The sequence below is a fragment of the Dicentrarchus labrax genome, unplaced genomic scaffold, assembly GCF_905237075.1.
Source record: "Dicentrarchus labrax unplaced genomic scaffold, dlabrax2021, whole genome shotgun sequence".
In the NCBI taxonomy this organism is placed as follows: domain Eukaryota; kingdom Metazoa; phylum Chordata; class Actinopteri; family Moronidae; genus Dicentrarchus; species Dicentrarchus labrax.
In genome coordinates this window covers 16,066,354-16,087,532 of record NW_026136718.1, presented here as the reverse complement: position 1 = coordinate 16,087,532, position 21,179 = coordinate 16,066,354, and the positions used below count along the sequence as shown (strand labels likewise).

Sequence of the window (21,179 nt, the reverse complement as noted above, 5' to 3'; positions counted from 1 at the left end):
CACACACACACACACACACACACACACACACACACACAGACATAAAGACTAAATAAAAGCTAAACTAAACAGAATTGTCTGGTTTATTCAGCGTTTGTGCAAACCTGATTGTTGAAGATGATGTAGGTCGCGGTTCTTGAAAACCATGTATCACAAAATTTTGTGATTTTTACTTTTTTAGATAAACTGAAGGATTACATTTAGACTTTATAATAAGGGTATAAATCATATGCTTAACTAATGCTTAACTAATGCTTGGTTTAATGCAGAATTCCTGTTGCTCACCACTAACAAGTGATCAAGTCACTATGACTTTTTGTGATTAGTACACACTTTATAGATTATCAATTAAGGAATGTTAGTTCACAATTACTTCATAAATTAAAGCTGCAGTATGTAACTTATATAAAAAGTGTCTGTATCCGGACTGTAGTATAAATCAGGTTCTTCTGGCTCCTCCTAGTGCTCCTAAAGTAATTTGCAAGAATCCACTGTGCTTGAACCAAAACAACCAATCAGAGCAGAGAAAGATAGAGACTCATTCTCAGGTCATTATAACAATCAAACTATCATTCTTGGCTCTGATTGGTTGTTTTCGTTGATGCCCGATGGATTCTTGTATATGCCATCAGGAGCACTAGGAGGAGCCAAAGGAACCAGATTTTTTCAGTTTATCTGTCTCATGTTCTACTGTCAGGATATAGTGAACGTTTTAGCAGCTTTAACTGACTTTAAGTGTTACTTTATGGATTCTTAAGCTAAATATACCCATTAAAAATTCCCAGTGGACTAGCTAAAGAAATGCCTTGTCACAAAGCTAAAAACAAGGTTGTTTTTCTCAGCTCACAACAGGTTGAAAGGGAAGAGATACCTGGTTTTCACAGTGACAAATGTTCCTCGTTCATTATCTGTACCATTTGGATGCTAAGGAGCTAGACAAAAACAAAACTTAAAGATGACCTATTTAAATAACGTCCCAATAAGGTGGCAATTTCTAGGTGGCAACTGGTTGAAATAAGGTTGATTACATTTACATTTAAAGAAAAAAACTTCCCTGAATGTGTTTCTATTTTTGCTGCATATTTACGTTACAGACCTTGAATTCATGTCTCTTAAAAGTCTTTTTCTCAATCAGCCACCCACTTTGTGAGGTCCATAAATAACATGGCAGTGAAACACACAATCATTGCCGATTTACAGTCAATGTGGAATAATAAGTAGCTGTCACAGTTGGTGTCCATTTGCTGTCAGGCTGCGCAGCCTCTCGAGTCCGGCTGCCTTCACTCCATCCATTATATTAATGTGTTGAATACGTGTGTGAGTGATTGAATGACTAAAATACACAGAAACTGGTCTATAGCAGGGGATAATTCTCCTTTTCAGTTTGCTGCAGTGTCCTCTTTTTCTCAAACAGGAGGCCTTTTTGTCACTATCATGTAGTTTTCAATATCTGTGGAACAGTTGGGAGTAGAGGGAAGACAGACAGAGCATATGGCCTCCTTATAACCTTGTCCACTCATTCCTGTAGTGCTCCCTCGCTTGTTTTGAGTCCTGTAACAGGCTGACTGCCCATCGAGAAGCAGCAGAGCGTGTGTGCTGGGACACTGAACTTTGCCACTGCAGATACAGTTTCCTGGTTGAATTTCTTCGAGCAGAGACAGACACAGAAACAGAGAGCACGCCGCTGAACACCTTACATAACTAGGTGGAAAAGATAGATGTTAAAGCAGTGCTTTGAAAGGCAAAGACCTCATGTCTGTCAAAATGTCCTGCGAAAATGGCTTTAGTTACAGTGTGAATGCACCTGGGCACTTTCTATAGCCACCTGGACAGTAGAAATATGCAGTTTGGAGAGGATTATATTTGCTCACATCACTGTATTTGGCTGTGTCTACTGAAAGTGAAAATGAGAAGTTTCCTGAGAACACAATGTTCTTTTTTGTGGTATTAAATATGGAAGTGAGCAGATGCTGTCTTCCCTGAAGTGTCCAGTGTCGCGCTGGTGATAATCCTCGGGGCTTCTCTGTGTATGTATGTGTGTGTGTGTGTGTGTGTGTGTGTGTGTGTGTGTGTGTGTGTGTGTGTGTGTGTAGCAATGTCTTTCCCATCCTCTCATGTATATTTTTTGTGTTGTTTGCTTTTGGATTCCCCTCCGCCGTGCTTTTCATCCTTGAACAACACGTCAGTCAGGTGCTCTCTGAGGATTACAGCGAGAAAGGAAGAGAGAGAGACGTGGGGACACCAAGAAAGAGTAAAAGAGAGACAGAGAAAAGGGGAGGAAGACAGGGGGGAAAAAAAGGAGTTTTGAAAGACTCCTAACTTCCAAGCTGACTGTCATAGCTGTGCTCGCCAGAGGGGAGAGCACCTTTAAGCATACTGGATGAGTAACGATGTGGAGGGACTACAAAAGCAAAGTAATACATAATAATAAGCAGCGCTCACTCTGCTCTGCCAGCTAACCTACATGAGATTGGTGTTGAGTAAAAATTTGGACGTGCTTGAAAGGTCAGCAAAGGCCTTTTGTAAAATGGGGATTCTCCTTTAATGCTCCCCACACACTGTAATAAGATTTAGAAAGTATGGACGTAACTGTTAGATTGGGATGTCAGCCTCAACACATAGATTTCCATTGAAATGAGGAACAAAACCAGACAATGTGGTGACTAAATCAAAATGTGACAAAATGTTTTACATACTGCACGTACTGTTTTACATACCTCAGTTATATTCACACAATAATTCACTTATGTGCTGCTGAGGATATAAACCTGCTTCTCATTCACGCTGCAGCATAAATCAACAAACACAGGATGTATGTCTGCTGGTTTGGTTTGAAAAGTACAATAAAGCTATCATCATTGAACCCACTGAATCATTTTCTTCTTTAGTGCCACTCATCTTTTGACTGCAGTCCTTTTTCACTCATTAGGCCTAAAAGGCATTTTCACTGGCATCGGGGACAAAAGAAAATCTAGAAATATGACTGTGTGATGTTGTATGAGTGCAGAGCATTGCCTGCTGTTTGAACACAATGCCCTGTGGTTTGTTTTGTTGCACCGCCCAGAACTCAAACATTAGGGTGTTTGCGCCCGTATTGACAGACAGCCAGACTTTGCAATGTTATGCCAAAACCAACTGCCTGTATCCTTGCAGGGATGGACCATAATAATCCGGCTCGGTTTGTCCTTACTAACAGGGTTTCACGTGTGCACAGCAGAGCAAGAGAATCGTTCCTTTGTCATGTTTGATCCTAGAGAAGAGCATGATGGTACAATAGCTCAACTCAACTTTTGTTTAGTTCGGGTCAGAAGTCTGCGGCACAAATTATAACACATCTGTGAACACAAGTGGAAAGAGTAATGGGTCCGCTGCAAGCTTAATTTTTTTTCAGCTCCCTCCTTCTTAGGATGCAGGACAGCTCCTTTGTAGTCACTTCATTATGTAGAAATGATAATTATGCCCCAGTGGAAGCTAGCTTCACCAAAATGTATTAAGAGCCCCTCAGTCACATCCACTGATAATCATGTCGTGACTGTCATTTCAAATTTTAATTTTCTGAAAGTGTTTGAGCGAGACAGACACTGAAAAAAGAAGAAAAAAAAAAATAAGCAAACTATAATTCTCCTCAACTTTTATTTCCCCCTCAAACACTTATTTTATTCCACTTTTACTTCTTACACAACTGCCCTACAATTGAAAACGGGCTGAAATGAGTCATTTAAGTTGATGTCAGGATGTTTCTGCTTTATTTGACATCACAGTTGCATCAAATGAGAAGAGGAAGAAGCACATGGAGAACGACAATGAGATAAGACTGACCTGTGCTCATGTCTTAGTTTAGTCATAAAATAACTGTCCGAACTCGAGGGTGCATTTTACAAGAAGAAAAAAAATTTATGTTGAGGTAATGACCATTAGATTATAATTGGTCACTTGGTACTGCAGCAGCCTTTCAAGTTGGCTGCAGGCAGGATGTGCAGACGTGCTACAAGCCAAATTATCAATCCAAAGTTATTAAACTGAATTCACAGTGTTATTTATCCTACACTTGAAATTAAACTGCAGCTATGTCGAATGATTCAGTTTCCCAAAACAAAAGCAAGAAGTCTTTCCATCTTACTCATTTCCTGTTCTACTGTTGACTGTGGCGTGGGCCTGCAAGAAGTGGAAAAAAATGACCCAAAACTTAAATATTTTGTCAGTAAGATGGGTTTGTGTTTTCTTTCATGGCTCCCTAACAATGCTGGGAGCAGGAGGAAGGGATTTGGCCGAATAAATCCAGGTCAGACATAGTCCGATTACCCCCTGATCTGCCCGGAAAATTCCAACATCCAACACACTAATGGGAAGACACTCTCCTCAATTGAGGACAAAAAAAATAAAAATAAAAATACAAGAAATTTATTCTTTTAAAAAAGTAAATTGTATTATATTTGTTGTGTCTGGATACAATACAGAGACACAAAAACAATCATATGTACATGAGTGAAAATAAAAACTGTTCACAATTCACAAAAGTAAAAATGCAATGTGATAAGTACACTTAATTTAAAAAGGCCTTTAGTTAAACAAGTGGGGCTGTTGAAGAGGTTCCTGGTGATTTCTACTTAGTATGTCATGGATTTTTAAACCGAGGGAGATTTAAACTAACCCTGAGATGTGGAGGGATTGGAGAAAATGGCATCCAAAGACAATTAAAGTCAACTGTATTTGGGGACTTAGGAAGAAGGATTTACTTCAAAGCTTCCCAAAATGATGCAGTAAGAGTCAAATGGGTCTAGCAAATGAGAATATATCGAGGGAAGTCATCCAAGAAATAAAAAGGTGAATAAAAAAGGAACCACAACAGCCACCACCTCTGTCTTCATTATCACCATTAGCAGGGTTATAATTATCAAGTGCATACTGTTTTCTGAAATGTTCCTCTGGAAAAAGACTGCATTATGAGCAACATCAGTCTTCCTTTCTTTGGCAGAGCTGCTGTGGATGAAGTTAAAGTTTCAGCAATCCTATCTGGAAAAGCACAGCGCTTATTACACGGCTCAATTTCCAATTCTCTCACAGGTACGCACACAAACACAGGCACACACACACACATGCTCACACGCAGAATACAGAATGAGGCCGCGGCACAAAACAATCTCCCAGACAGGCTCAGTGATAGAAAAAACACATAGACAAAAAAGAACAGGACAGTTATTATGTGAGGTTCAAGAGGGATAGTAGTAACTATTCATATGCTCCTTTATAAGGAAGAAACACAACAACATCTTTCACTCCATTAAAGGACTTGCATCACACAAACAGAGATGGTTATCTCCATCACATTACATGAGGCTGCTGTGTGGTGAAATGGAGTGGCTGCTCGACAGAGGCAGGCTATAGGCCATTACACCACCCCAGAGCGGGGAGCTATAATTGCAGAGGGAGAGTACAATCAGGTACTGCGTTTGTCTCTGCTCTAATCTCTATACCCTGCCTGGTCCCTTTCATAGAACGAAGCTGCAGTTTTAGTCCTGCCTTTCATCTGACTGCTCATGGGGAGTCGTTTTAGTTCAGATCTGTCAGAATTCAAACCAGAGTTTAGTGTTTTTTTTTTCTTTTTTTAGATAAACCTGAGGCAACACTGATAAATCTGAAACACAGCTGACCCTGGGCTCCAACATCTATTACGACGAGTAGTTCAACTCGTGCCTGTGCTTTATTCCCCTCTGACAAAACGGCAGAGCAACCTTTTGCACCAGGTGCCACATTGTTAGTCTAGTCAAACATAGTTTGTCTGAGCAGATGAGCGTACAGCCAGTGAAACATTTGAGTCAGTGCAGAGACAATCAACAATACACAGCGCAATCAAATTATTTCATGTTTATGGTCCCCTATGACCCAAATACTTCATCTTTGTTGTGGTGGCTATAAACCAGACTGTTAAAAGCATAACTAGGTTTATAGATGCCTTACAAACAAAAGCCTGGCCTCTCTACAAAGTGGACTTCAGTGCATGATGGTGAGAGCTGTAAGATGCAGGCTAAGCAGGATTACTCAACTGCCGCGCTTCACATGGTTTCATTATTGCGGGAAAGTACAGTACAGCGCTTGTTTAGGATTGAGTGCAATACTACATAAAAAAAAAAAATTAACAAACAAAAAAGAAATATCACTTCTTTATGTCCTTGGGTATTTGGAAAAGACAGAAATTCTAATTCTTTCCTCTCCCGGTGCTCTCAAAAACCATTTTCGTCCATTAAAAGCTCCTTACAGAGATATAACTTAAGGCCTGTGCCTGGATTCATGTCTTTTTGATTAAGTAACAGAGCAAGCATAGTGCCCTTGGAAAGAAGATAAATATGTTTTTTTTTTTTTTTTTCAAGGCACAGTTGTCAAGGCTCCTACCTCTGAATATACTGATAAGAGCATGAAGTTTTACATTCATTTAAAAAATATCTGCTGGGTTTTGTTTACTCTGAAATAATAAAAAAGTCAGGCTGGGAAAGAAACAGACTTTGGACCAATTAGCCAAGATAATTTCAGTGTTACAGTAATGGCTGAAAGACACACAAACACGAAGCCACAAAATGAAAAATAAAAATGTTCATGATCGTCACCTCGAAAAAAAAAAAAAACATCCTGCAAGTTGGTACACGAGGGGTGACTGGAGGTAAAAACGCCTGATGACGAGGCCAGCAGAGGTCAGAGGTTCCCCTCGTCGAGCATCTTGTTGACCCCGTTGCAGATCCTCTGCAGGTGAGCGCGGTAAACCTCCGAGGGCCCGTAGAGAGCCGCGAGGAAGTCACAGTCGGCGAAGTGATTGAACACGTGGTTGACTCGCGAGTGGCTCTTGGCTGTCAGGTGGCGTTTGATGGCCTGGTGCAGCAGCTCACGGCAATCATTCAAAATGGCGCTCATGACGCGGCGGTCAAAGGTGAACTCAATCTGGTGGAAACTGACCGCCGTCATGGCCAGAGTGTGGACTTTCTTCCTGTGAGACGAGGAGGGAGAGAAGAGGCTGTCAGTTTCTAATTCTGACTGGAGCAACAGAGGGAAGTAAAAATAGAAACTGCTGTCTTGTGATTTTCCTCGAGAAAAGTTTCCCCCCTCCCTATATCAGTTATAGTATTGTCCTTCGCAGCGATGCATCTCCATGCTAATATAATCACCATTCTCCATACTGTGCACTTATGTCAGCTTCAAATGCCTCCAAGCTGAGTTTTACTATTTTAGTGGAAAATATATAAACTGATGTAAAAGTCAATTTACTTAATTTGCTTCCATCAGCACACAAAATGTACTTAAACTGCAGTTCTCCCCACTTGAAGCTCTCGACCAGAACCAGCTCCTTGTTGTTTGTTTCTCAAGGGTTGTCACCTTCTCATACACAATGTAACAAGATGTAAATATATGGTGGGATGTGGAAAAGCTTTTCAGTTTGACATTTTATGGAAAATACGCTCGTTTGCTCTCCTTCGGAGAATTAGATGAGATCTCTGCAGCGTTATGTATTTGTGAGTAAGTGTTGAAGTAGAAAGTGTTTGTTGTGTGTATATCACTGTGCATGTATTTAACAACCAAAACAACCAAATTGATCATTAACAGGCTGTATGCACGTACATATTTACAGCATTTGTCATGGGCTTAGAGACTGAAAAGATCGCTGCAAGTCTTTTGTGCTTTGTGTCTGGTTGACTGACTCAACCAGACTGATCAACATGGGAGCCCAAATGAAAAGAGAGCGTTTTTCTATTCTGCATCTGGTAAACCCGCTTTGTATTGTTATACCACAGAGCTTATCCTATCAATGTGTGAGTTTGAAACAAAAGGTTTACGTAGGCGATGTGATTGAGGAGCTAAAATACAATAAATTATTTCCAGGATCCTTTGTTGGTTTAATCAAATTCCAGGTGTCTCTAAAAGTAGTCTCTAAATTTCCAGGTTTTCCAGGATGCATGAGAACACTGCTATTTCCCAAAATGTTGAACTATTTATTGACTCTTGCTGCCTACCTGAAGTTCTCCACCAGGATCAGCTCCTCTGTGTTGAACTGGTTGTTTCTGTAGAGCACTCCAAGCTTCACCACCATCTTGATCAAGTTCTTGATGATCTTCTGGGACTCTTTGCGGTTACGGGTGTACTCCTTGGTGACGCGGTACAGCTCGTCAAGCACTTCGCTGCTGGTGTCGTCGATGAAGAGGTTGGCCACGCTCTTGGTGGCCATCTTGCTCATCAGCTTCTTCTGCGCCTGCAGGGCTAAGCTCTTGGTGCTGAAGGAGTCCATGGTCAAGTCTGAGTTCAAATAAGTCAGACAAAAGAGAGAAAAAAAAGGGTAAAACTGGTTATACTAAATTGCTATGCATGTGCACATACTTCCTTTCCTTTTTCAAATGATGACTGAAAGCATGATTATTTCCGAGTCTTTTACGGCAGATATGAAACTAGAAATTATCAGAGAGAAACCATAAATGGGCCAAACATAACATGCTGACAGCCTGCAATGTGTTAGGTTATTGCAAATAACATCTACACTAATACTGTTTAAACTGCAGGGCCAAGGAACTGTCCCCTTTATCAGATAATGAGCCGTGGCAGCTGTCAAATTAGTCCCAGCAACCCTCTGGCTCAGAGCCTACAAGGTAGTTAGAGAAGAATGTGTCATTATGCTTACAAGAACAAAGTCAGTTACAGCACGACCACGCAAAGCAGACAATGTAATCTGGGGGTCTCATCTGCAGAAGGCATTCGGAGATCAAGGTGTGCGTGTATGTGTGAAAGTGAGGCAGGAGGCAGACTGCGCTATCTCATTCAATGCACGCGTGTTGCTTGATTTATGTATGATGCTGTTTCTGAGTGTGTGTTTGTGTGCCAAAACAGGGTGACTCAGTGAAAGGCTGCACCCATGATGGAGGCGCATAAATAGAGGGGGTCACGGGGGGCCACCAGCTTTCACCCCCCCCACATCTCTCCTATCAAATGAGGCAGGCCCACAGCACGCCACATCATTTCAGTAGCTGTGTCTCAATGCGTTCTGCGGGTCACTTCTTCAGGTTTGTACATTCTGTCTTTGAAAAATGAAATGAATTTTCCTGTACACTCCCACTCTGACCTTCATAGGTGTGCAAGGATGAATACACGAGGGTAAACGGCAAAAAAAAAAAAGGATTTCCACAACTGCCCTCCAATAACAACACGGATGAAATGAATGAAGAGTGAAGGGGAGGGTGAAACTGTACTTAAAATTAAATTTTGATATGACATTGATTTTCAAAAATCTGTTCTTACACAATTATACAAAAATAACTTAAAAAGTAATTAATTTTCTGTTAACTCCCTAAACTTTATTTGGTGGATCTTGAAGTAGGGCTGCAACTAACTTATTTTCATTAATATTAATTATAAAGTGTTGTCTGTTATAATTTACCAGAGCCCAAAAATCTAAATTGTTTCAGATTTTCTGTAACTGTCTCAGTTGAACTTGAACCAATACTGTCTGCAGAATCCAACAGATGAAAACTATACATTAAGTCACTTTTACAACAGAGTTTAGATGCAATTTCTTCCCATTTGTTTATGTAAAATGATACTGTAAGGTCTGTGAACGCAGCATGAACCTACACACAGTATATATATACACACACACACTTAACAAAGCAAACAAACAGGAATCAGGAGAGCGAACTAAATCAATGCAGGACAAAACACCAGATTTACATGAATATGTATTATGATTTATCAGATGAGGAGAGGTACTACTGAACCTCACATTTGTATTGGTACAAACATGCGTTTTATCGCAACAGGTATCAAAATCTGTCATTGAATGCTTGATCCAATTCATGCTTCTTTTTTCGTTTTCTTTTTTAATTAAAAAAACAACTGACATCGGCTCAAACACAAGGACATTCAGTTTACTATGATGTAAAACAGAGAAAAGCAACAAATATTCACATTAGAGACTCAAATTTTTGCCTCTAAAATGTCTCAAATGGATAAATGACAAAATGGTTGCGGATTGATTTTCTGTCGATTGACTAATCGGTTAATGAACTAATCTTTTCAGCTCTACAGACAAATCTGTATTCCTCAAACACGTTTTAGTATAAAACCAGTATAGTTTAGCCACATTGTATTGCATCTTAGGAAGTTAGGAGAAACAAATAAGTAAAACACTTCATCACCTAGGGGGGAAAACTAAACATAAAACTGTCTCAACAGTCAGATCTCATTTCCTTGATACGTTCCACCGTCACTGACATGGTAAATGTACCTTAAAATGTGACTGTCACAGTGAAAACAAAATAATTATATTTGAGCAAAGTGTCCCATTCACATCACAATAGGGGTATAATCTTCATGCAATATCCCTCCACATGAAAGTAACCCAAAAGCTTAACTGAAAATCTGCATGATTGGCAAATTGCCTTTCCATGTGCTAGACGATAATAAAAATCCAAAGTGGGAGAGAGATTCTATTAGTGCAGCAGACAAAATGAGCGATGACATATTCCTGCTGGGTGACTTGTGATTTTTACTGTTGTTGGTACTAGAAGGCAGTGCGTCTTCTGCTACAGTGTATGACTTTCATTCCTCCCTCCCTCTCTCTCTCCCTCTCTCTCTCTCTCTCTCTCTCTCCCTCCCTCTGCAATGCCTCTCCAAGAATATCAATAAGACTCCTTGGAGAGAGTGTCAGCAGGATGCTTCCCAGGGAGGAGACACATGAGGAGAGCGAGAGCAAAGACAAGAGTCAGAGAGATGGAGACAGAAAGGGCGGACAGGCGGGGGGCAGTTGTGTTATACATCAATCCTGAAACATCGGGGAAATGTAGGTGTTGAATGAGAGGTCATTTATATACTGTCTCATGCTGAATCTAGTTATACTCCCTCTCTCTTTGCAGGTGCAGGAATGTTTAATCGGGCCTCGTGCTGTGCTGATCAAGGATCACTGGCAGATCCCCATCGACCACGATTGTAACTCTAAACTTGCCATGCTGCACTTGTTACAGAAAATCGTGCTCTGATGCAATGTGTGTGAAACGGATAACGGGGAGAAAGACATTAATGATCTGACTGAAAATCAACACACATAAAAAAAACAGAATGGGAGATCTTTATTTCCATTTGAGCGGCGACTGGAAACAATCACTTAGTCCTGCTGTCACCCTCTAATCACATCGGTTAGCCTCAAGAGGACAATCGCTTATCGCAAACACTTAGAGTAAGTCTTGATTTACCACCCCTCTATTCCTCCCTCCACCCTCGCTGATGGACGTTTAAGAGTTTAGAGAAGTGCGAATGGATAATGGCCACATTACGAAAAGCGACCTCTTTCTCAGATTGGAGGGTTATTTCATAGCGCTCATTAAATTCCACTCTCGTCAGGGACCAGAGCCATCATAGCTGTCAGTTGGTGTAGCCTGTCGATGAACAACAGAAAAAGAGGAGGAGGAGGAGGAGGGAGAAGAATGAGTATGGGAGGAGTGTTTGTCTTTCATACCCATGAATACAAATACTTTAACTTGGGATTGTCTGTCTGAGATTTCATTCAAAGCTGCGGAGTGACAGAACAGACCCCGGGGACTCTTACCCCGAGATGAGAAAACCAAAGGGAATATAAAAAAAAAAAAAAACAGGTGCTTGAGTGATCAAAAGGTTTTCGATCATCAAGAAATCTTTTTTTTTTTGGTGACTTTGCAGCATGAGAGCAGTTAGTGCCAAATCTAAATGGCCTGTGACGTCTGGTGCCCAGGGACAGCCTGGCCAACCCTGACACAGCGTCTAGCTGCATTTATAGAGGCAACATTTTAACCGATTTAAGGCAGAACAAGACATGATGGCAGCAAAAACTGCAGAGTGTTGTTGCAAAATGTATAAGCCACAGCATCACTGCATTCAGAAATCACACATCTGCATCTGTTCACACGTATGCATACACATTACTCATAGGTCTGGTTTGTCGAGCAGCTGAAAATGAAAAACAAAGACAGATTGCGGCAGCCAACAGCTCCTCGGCATAATTACGGCAGTTAGACAAGCTACAAAATCATCAACTCGCTTAGAACAAGCCAGCATGCTCTCACTCACAAAGACATGAAGGCAAAAGCTGAGCAAACACGACTCATGAAATGAAACCCGACCCCACACAGTGTTGGATGGATGTCTTGTGACAGTGAGGGAGCCTGGGTAATGTACCGAGGGACTCTCACACCCTCCTGCAGGTGTAAACAGCCCTGTCAGCCCGACTGAGGGGTCCAAGTAAAAAGAAGCTGTGATGACGAAGAAGCAACCCAACTGTCCCCTCTTGTCCCTGGAGGATTATTGAAGCTGGGTCAGATGAAGCTCTATAGGCCCTTTATTATCTGGGTTTAATTTGCTTTGCCTCTTTGAGTTTCAGGGCAGGTAAAGCTGTCTGCATTGGGGACACTTCAGCCAAAAGCTTTTCCCAATTCATTTGGGGAAAGGGGAATAAGTGGGATGACAACTCCTACTGGCTGTCGTTTTCATTTAGCGTTTTCACAGTTTGGCCGTGTGGAGACCTTTGAGACTGATGCAGTGAATAAGGGCTGTTAAAAATTACTTCTGCATCTTGTTGCTAAATCTCTGAGGTATTCTGTAACTTATTTGAGGGTCTAGAAGTTGACTGTATTATAATGAAAATGATCACTGATTACCAATTTTGTAGGGTTGCAACTAATGATTACTGCTGTTATCAGTTGAGACTGAAATATCTCAACAACTAATGGATGGATTGCCATGAACTTTACAGACATTAAAGCTATTAGCACGGTCAAAATTCAGCTCATCCTCAGCTGTACTTTGTGTTTAGTGCTAATTAGAAAATGCATGCTAACACACTAAACTAGGATGGTGAACATGGTAAACATTACACACATTACCTGCTAAAAATCAGCTCATTAAACATTGTCATTGTGAGCATGTTAGCATGCTGACTTTAGCATTTAGCTCAAAGGACCACATTGCTGCAGTCTCGTTATTGTGAAACACTGGAAATCCTTTAATCCTGAATCTTTTAAACAACCCAAGAAGAAAAGGGGACTTTGCTCAACTCATGTCATCATACTAAAACTACAAACTGTAGTTGAGTAGTCTTGAGTAAGACATTGCTTCATTGTAAGTAGTTATAAGAAAAAACTAAATCAGATTGCTTGTTTTGTCCAACCAACAGTCCCAAACCCAAAGGTATGCAAATTACAATGACATTTGAGAAACTGAAAACAATGAATGTTTGGCTCTTTAACTTAAGATTTATGTTGAACTTAATTCATTTTATCAGCACTATTTACTTTTATTTGTGACATCTGAAACTGGTGAATTCACTGCAGTATTTGTCACCGGTGCTGACTCACTTACCAATTCATAAAACCAAAAAAGGAGATAACTGCTGCATACTACATATTCCACATATGTTACTTGACATGAACGTTACTATGGCTTTTGGCTGCTCATATTCAGAGTGAATCCAACATGATGTGAGCATGGCATTAGTTTTCCAAAGGGGGGCATTGAGCATGATCCAGGATGCAGCCTCTGCATTGACTGTACTCACTTGTCAGTCAAACTAAAAGCTGAGGTGTGACAGGTGAGAAAGAGCCAGAAATTGGATACACCTGTAGCTTCCGCCCACTCTAACCAATGAAGAGGCCACAGCACCCAAAATATCAGCACTCTAATACCTGCTGCCAATCTAGACAGCTTGGCGGATACTGATAACAGCCGGCATAAAGAGAAAACCAACAAAGAATGTCTTTCAACAGTGCTTGGCCACCACAAGTTGCTAAAAAGGCTTTGGCAGAGATTGTAGAACTTTCCATGGCACTTCATCTAACAAGTGATTGGTTGATGGCAGCAGAAAATGTCACTACTTTCATATTCTTCAGGGATCAGTAGTCACATGGATTGGGGCACTGTGACCCTGAAGGAGACGACTCCATCAGCAGAGGAAAATCTTCACTGCTATAGGATGGAGCCGATTACTGAGGACAGCTCTGTGTTTGTGGAGATTTACTGCTCTCCAAGTTTACGTCTGAACAGACGTAAATCTTACCAGAGCCATGCACCGCACAACACAAACAGCCCTATAATCTGCCCTCGGCATAATGTGTGTCCGTAATTACCTCTGATATTTCACAGTAACCTTTTTTTCCAACCGCGTACTCAACATATTAGATTACATTCAGAAGCCCCACAGTTGAGTCCGGCCGATGACCTTTACCATATGTCCTCCCCGTGTACCCCCTCTCTCCTGCTGTCTCCTGCTGCTGTCGACTGTTCAATAAATGCAAAATACCAGGTATTACAAAAGGTTGAAACCAAACAAATACTATAAGTAGTGTGAACAGAATCCATTTAGGGCTGCAGCGAACAATTATTTTATTATTGCTTAATCTGCTGATTTCTGCTTTAATTAATGGCTTAATTATTTGGTCTACAAGATGTCAGAAAATAGTTAAAAATGTCCATCACAATCCCCCGAAGCCAAGCGGACATATTTAAATAGCTAGTTTTGTCTGACTAACAGTCCAAAACCCAAAGATATTGAGTTCAGTTCCATAGAAAACTAAGAAAACAAATATTCAATTAAGCTTTTCTTAATCAATTCAACATTTTATCCCTAAAATGTCAAAAATGTCTGCTTCCATTTCCCATTGTCAAAGGTGAAATCTACAAATGTCTTGTTTTATACGACAAGGTCAGAAACAGGCACTTTTGCTTCAAAAAACGTAAGAAACGTCCAGTACTAGTGGTGCTGTTGTATCGGGTTGCATTAAAATTCACCACTTGTGGGGGTGGACAAAAAAATATAAACACTTTCTAATACAATACAACTACCAATAACATAATAAAAACAAACACCTCTCTGACACAGTGCCAACAAAAACTCAACATGATAAGCTTCATAAAAGGTAGTATTTATGGCTGTTGGATGATGCTGCACTGTATACACACACTCTGAACATACTGTATTTGCTTTGCTGCCTTTTGGTACAACTCCCACGAGTAAAAGGTAAATAAAAAACAGCCAACGTGTGTGAAAAGGGGGGAGTCTACAAGACCACAACCCTACCTTTTCCAAAGCCAGTCTGGATAAAAAGCCTCACAACACTGCAAAGCTGCCAGAAAAACAAAATCACAAGAAAACCGCGGAGCCCCCGAGAGAAAGTTTGATAAAAAAAATCTTCTTGATCATGACCGAAAGCATTACGGATGTCATTAGAATGAATTCTTATCGGAAAATCTTGAATCAGAAAACTTCTTCCTCCACAGATTCTCTCCCAGCTGTATGATATAATCCGTCTCCACTTTGAGAAACAATAGACAAGCCTGGTTGTTATATAAGGTACATCCGTGCTTTGTGTTCAGAGAGGACAAGTAACCACTCAAATGAGCTGTACTACTGGAACCACTCCACTGTTAGGGAATCAACAGCAGGATATCAGGACAAGTGAACGCTGCAATTTCATCTTTCATCAAGTTTTGTAGTGTTTGTCTCACTCTTCTCTTGAGATATTGCATAACAGAGGAGGTGCTGACTGCTAATAGGAGAGCCGCTGCTGGGAAATGAATTGTATAGGTCAGGCGTATGTGTCTGCGTAATGGTCTCGTTGTACACACGCTCATTTAAGTTCAGCGGCACTGACACGAGAGCCATAATTGCATCCAAAACAGATGCAACAGATATATGTGAACGTATATGCGTTGGATGAAGTAGATCTTTGTTTGAGGGTTTTGTGCTGTCGCTTTTCTCATCTTCCCACACAGTCATCACTTGTGCAGATCTGCTGAGAAAGGAGGCAATCAGTGCCTTTCCCCTCAGACACCATGCCCCATCCTACCCTTTTTTTAACGGTTTTCTCAGATCTGCCAGTGCCCGCTGAAGAATTAATAATTAACACATCGGCATATAATGGTTCGGGGATTAATAATTCAGCCTGCCGATTTGGACTAAAATAGACCCGAGGCTAAGAGGAGAGCGCTACGGTGCAACAGGTTGGGGCAGAGATGTGGGACCGGGATAAAGGGTGGACTACCAGCGCATACAGTAAGAGACAGTGGCTGTGAGCTGATAGCGTCAATTTAGGAATATCAGTCAGTGTTACGAATCTATAATGAGGCTGGGAGTACAGTAGCTGCTGCGCTGCCCAAGGCCAGGCCAACACAACACTCACCGACAACATTTGTTCTGGCATTAAAATTCATAAGTGCGTAATTGTCTTATGGTTACAACTGAGCTGATCTGTGAAAAAAATAGAGATGAATAGAGCATAAAAAAGACCAGCCCACTCTCACCTAACTTCACTTTGCCACTCTGCCATGTCCAAGTTTTAATTACACATTATTTATAATATAATCAGAACCTTAACAGCGCTGCAAGTAATGCAAGACATACTCAAGGTGCTAACTGGTGCTTGAGCTATGACTGATGTCTGGGCCTATGACATTTTAATTAAGGCCACCATAAGAGCAGGACACATTATGACTAATTTTCTTCCCTCCAAGCCCAGAGAGCGTAATTTGTTAACTCAGTATGTCAATGAAGTGGCAAATACCAGTGTGCTTGGCTGTATGAACAGCAGGGATGGAGATCAGTAAAAACAGAGGGGGACCAATATGAGAGGACATGACTGTGTCTAACAGATGACTCAAGTGGGATCTCAAATGAGTCCTGTCTATTGGCATATAACACCATTCCTCACTCTCTCTGTTTCAAACAATGCCATGATATTTGCAGGTCATACAGCTCTGCTCTTTCAGACAAGGCCACTTGCTCCGAGTGTTTCGGGTTTCCAGGGAAACTGGAGGCCACCTGCGTGCTCAGCTGAACTTTGCAGCCTAGTAAAAGCAGGTCAAACACCTCTCTTGTCTTGTCTGCGAGTTACCATGGATCCTCCTCAGCAGGACTCAACAGTGTCTCTAGCATTACTGCTGCAATTTCAAGCTCTGCCCTTAATAACACTGCATGGGGAATGTCTGGCAACGTGACTGTATTGTCCTATTCTAAAACACACTCAGAGGAGGGGATGTGCACAGATACAGTTACACTGAAATATACATAGATGAGGCTCACCAGCATCTGCTTAATCCTGCTGGGCAATTATTGCACATTATCATTTCTTGTCTTGCAGAATCCCATTGTGCTGAAACAATAATAAAGTTGTTGTGCCGCACAAAGCTATGATTAATGATGAAAAGCAAATACTCATTAAAACCAGTCATGGATGAAATCTAAAATAAACAGACTTTAATTGTATTTCTATTGTACGGTATTTCAATTTTACGATATTTTTATACTGTCCAAGGCAATGGACACCAATTTTATTATCTTAAAGATTATTTTCATTATTGATTATCATCTTGTTTAACCAATTCATCTGTATATATAAAAACCAACCAGCAGTCCACAAACCCAAAGATATTCAGTTTACAATGAAGACTTTGCTCCTTTTGAAGGGGTCACGTGCCAAAAATGTTGGGAAGGACTAGTTCAGCCAGAAAATCTCCATCACAATTTCCAAGAGCCCAAAGAAACACCTTCAAATTGCCTATAGTCGAATCAATAATCCAAAACAAAGATACACAAAGTAAAATTATATTTAAACAGAGAAAAGCAGCAAATCATCACACCCAAGAGACTGAATCAGGCTTTTGCTTGAATAATTACATCAACAATTAATCAACAATCAAAATCCTTGCTGATTAATATTCTATCTCAAGCTACTACTAATAGATTAATCATCTAATCATTATCTGGGTATTTAGCCTGAATCCTCACATACATTGGCTGATGTGCTTATATATGGTATATGCTTAAATCAAGTCCAACAGTTATTGTGTGATAGTGTTTTTTGGCCCTGCCTCGGCTCAACGGTTGTCAGCTCTTGCTACCAACAACAAAGACGCAGCGGAAGCCTAGGCAACTAAAACACACTAGGTCCAAAAATGGCAACTCATTTCACCAGTGATACAGCTAATGCAAGCAGAGAGGCAACTCCAAGTCCTGATCCAAGGCCATAATTCATTTGACATGTCTGTTGAGGCTGTGCATGATAATGTGTGCTTCTACCTGCCAGAGCCCTGGCTGCACAGTGAAGCCATTCATCCACACTCAAGCCTTGTTTTGGAGAGATCTTTACAATGTAAACACAGCAATGTGTTACAAAACATATCAGTGTTTGCAAAACACATGTCTTAACCACTTTTAGTCTTGCTTTGGATACGCTGGGGATTATGCTGGAACTACAGGGAGCCTTATTAGGCGTTTAAACCAGCAGGAATGAATGCATCTTTTTCTTTCTCCCCCCTATTCTTCCACATTTCCTCAATTTCTTGTGAGATAATAAATCATGTAGGCTCTGTAAGGTTAGTCTAAATGTAAAACATGAGGTTCTTGTACAATAATGTCTCAGTTGGCCACATGATGGTCTCTGTATGGTGCTCTACAGTTTTATCTTTCACCCAGTTCCCACTAAACATGGACAATACCTATTTATAATAGAGCAATGTGTATTCTGGTAGTTTATTGTGAAATTCAGCTAACAAAGTCCTACAAAAGTCTAAAATGTTGTTAACTTTGGATGATATTGGTGCAAATTATCAAATTTTCCAGCCACACTTTTTCATTACTCGTCAAGAGCTAATAAACCTGATAAGCACTCATCTTCATCATCAACATGATGGCTTCTTTGAAAACACACATTAACTGTGGGCTATGAATGTGCCTCTGTTCCTCATTTTGTGCTCTAATAACATGCATGATAGTTTCTAAATAGCACTCTGTTCCTATTTATAGCTGAACCAACAAAACTGTCGGCTAATGAATCGGCAATCATTCAGCCAATAACTCAATAATCAGTCCCACCACTGAGATAATCACCCATTATAGTCTACAACAGCCCTGTTTAACATAATGAGCTGAAGCCATTTTCTTGCTGCTGCTAGCTTTAATAGAAAAAGTTGCCATATTTGAATCACGTCCCTAAACTGATGTGCTGGAAATGACTGACCGTTACTTCCGCTAACTCACTTTGTGTTAAAACCGCAGCCTGACAAAGAAAGACAAGTGACCGAGCTCAAACACAGTCCGTCTGTGTCCTTTGACCGTGAAAAAGAGTGAACATTTAACGGCCTGATAATAAAAACCCCCGGGAGTGACTTTACTTTTGACCACAGGCCTCTGATATCAGACCTGTGACGGTTCATTAGCAACGGCTCGACCGTTGAGGACCAACGGCTCCCAGCGACATGGACTCACCTCTCGTTCACCTCGGTGGGGACGGACGGCAGCGGTCAAGGCTCAAAACAAGGTGACAACTTAATATGAACAAAAAAACAAAAATCTCTCAAGTCTTCATCCTGGCAGCGCAGGAAAGAGGAGGGGGAGAAAAAAAAAAGTCTGTTCACAGCATGTTTTTTGTTTGTTCGCTTGTTTTGTTGGATCTCCTCCCGCTGTAAAGAAAACAACAATAAAACCTCCTCTCGCTGCTCCTTCTTGTTCTGTAGCCGTGTATCAGGCACAGATGTGTAAATTATTGAAAGAGTGTTTTCTTCTCTCGGCTGCTTGTGAGATCGGTTACAAGAGTTGGTTGTAACTCGATTCCTCCTCCTCCTCCTCCTCCTCCTCCTCTTCCTCGTAAAAAAAAAAAGTTTCAAACTTGGAGGGGGACCTGGAAATCAACAGATTGATGTTGGCTTGAGCCAATGGAGGAGCCAACAAGGGGGAGTGGACCAACCCAATCAGCCCGAAAATAAAAGACCATTCACCAGCCAGCACATTCCCTGCCCCCATTTAGGGTTTCCAGTAATTATCCATATCCAGTCCCAGTCCCAAGGCTGGAAATTTCCCAGAGGAAATGGTGTTAAGGGAACAATGAACAGGAACTGTGGGGAGCAGTTTTTCTGTCATGGACTAAATGATATACTGGCGTGTTAAAGTCACATTAAAACACTTGTTTCATCACAATTGTCAGCATTTATTTCATTTTATTAAAAAACAAAATGTCATAATTCACTTTTCATAGCTGCAAAGTATTTTAATTAGGTGTGAGAACAAAAGGGGAGAGAGGGGGGGGGATTTTGTCAGCGGATGTTTTTAGGAGGGCAGGAAGTTTTTCCACATCTGTGTAATGAGGAGACAGGAATTCCCGAGGTCAAAATATCCTTCGTGCATTGTTATCTCAACTCTGAGGTAATGTTGTATAGTATTGATATTAAAAACTATACACTGACATAAGCTTCAGGTCACACAGTGTTATTGTTACACTACCCCATAAACTATAAACTAATATCATATAAGTCAGTATTTATATGTTAACGTTACTCTTTGTCATAATAAAACGACAGGACACCTGCAGTGGTGAGACTGACCTGGAGCGTCCTCTAGTGGTTTAATGTGATTTATATGGGAAATACTCTGCATGTGCACTGAGGACTCAAATTGGTGGGGGTATGAAAGGTGCAACAAAAAGTGTGTCAAAACCAGTCTGCCTAATAGGGTGGTTTTATGTTCTTATGTAGTACTGACAGTGATAGTGTCCTTTACTCAGTTATCAGTGATGACAGCCACCCCTGCTTTCTTCACAGCCATTGGATGAAACCCAGATATAAGAAAATATTTAAAACTAGAGCCGATCAAAATGTGGGACAATGGATAAAATTGCTGTGCAAAGTGGGACACCTGCTCATCCTTGCCTGACCTTATCAAAATAGACCAAATACAGATATATGGTTTCTAGTATTTTTAAATGCATATAAGAAGTGAAGAAAAATCTTATGTATAATTACATGATTGTGTTTTTTAAATGTGTATGTACATAATTTCTATCTTCTTTCTAGAATTGGTTTCAATCCATAATGGTAATTTCTACCATATACTTGTAATATACCATGATCAGTGGATGATAGTATTACGTTTAGGGCTGCAACAAACAATTGTTGTCATTATCGATTAATCCGACGATTATTTTCTCAATTGATCGACATTGTTTACAAAATGACACAACAATTTGAAAAAAAACTCGTTACAATTTCCCAGATCGCTTGTTTTATCTGACCAACAGTTGAAATCACAAACATAATCAGTTTATTATAAGATAAGATAAAAGAAAGAAAGCAGAATTACTTTTCTTTAAAGTGATCAATATCAAGTGTTGCAGATACATTTTCTGTCGGTCAATAAA

At 40.5% G+C, this 21,179-nt stretch overlaps 1 protein-coding gene across 2 annotated transcripts; it reads right to left on the bottom strand.

Annotated features, from left to right (window-relative positions):
• Positions 1 to 4,385: 4,385 nt before the first annotated feature.
• Positions 4,386 to 19,642, bottom strand: tnfaip8l1 (tumor necrosis factor, alpha-induced protein 8-like 1). 2 transcript variants are annotated; one of them, XM_051376648.1, is made up of 3 exons: positions 19,256 to 19,642; positions 7,998 to 8,277; positions 4,386 to 6,976 (listed from the first exon to the last, which is right to left on the bottom strand). In XM_051376648.1, exons 2-3 carry the CDS (start codon positions 8,267 to 8,269, stop codon positions 6,688 to 6,690), a joined length of 561 nt encoding a protein of 186 aa, XP_051232608.1. In that variant the 5' UTR covers positions 8,270 to 8,277; positions 19,256 to 19,642; the 3' UTR covers positions 4,386 to 6,687. The 2 variants fall into 2 exon arrangements, with proteins under 2 accessions (XP_051232608.1, XP_051232609.1); XM_051376649.1 differs by lacking the exon at positions 19,256 to 19,642 and adding an exon at positions 15,071 to 15,283.
• Between the last annotated feature and the right edge of the window lie 1,537 nt (positions 19,643 to 21,179).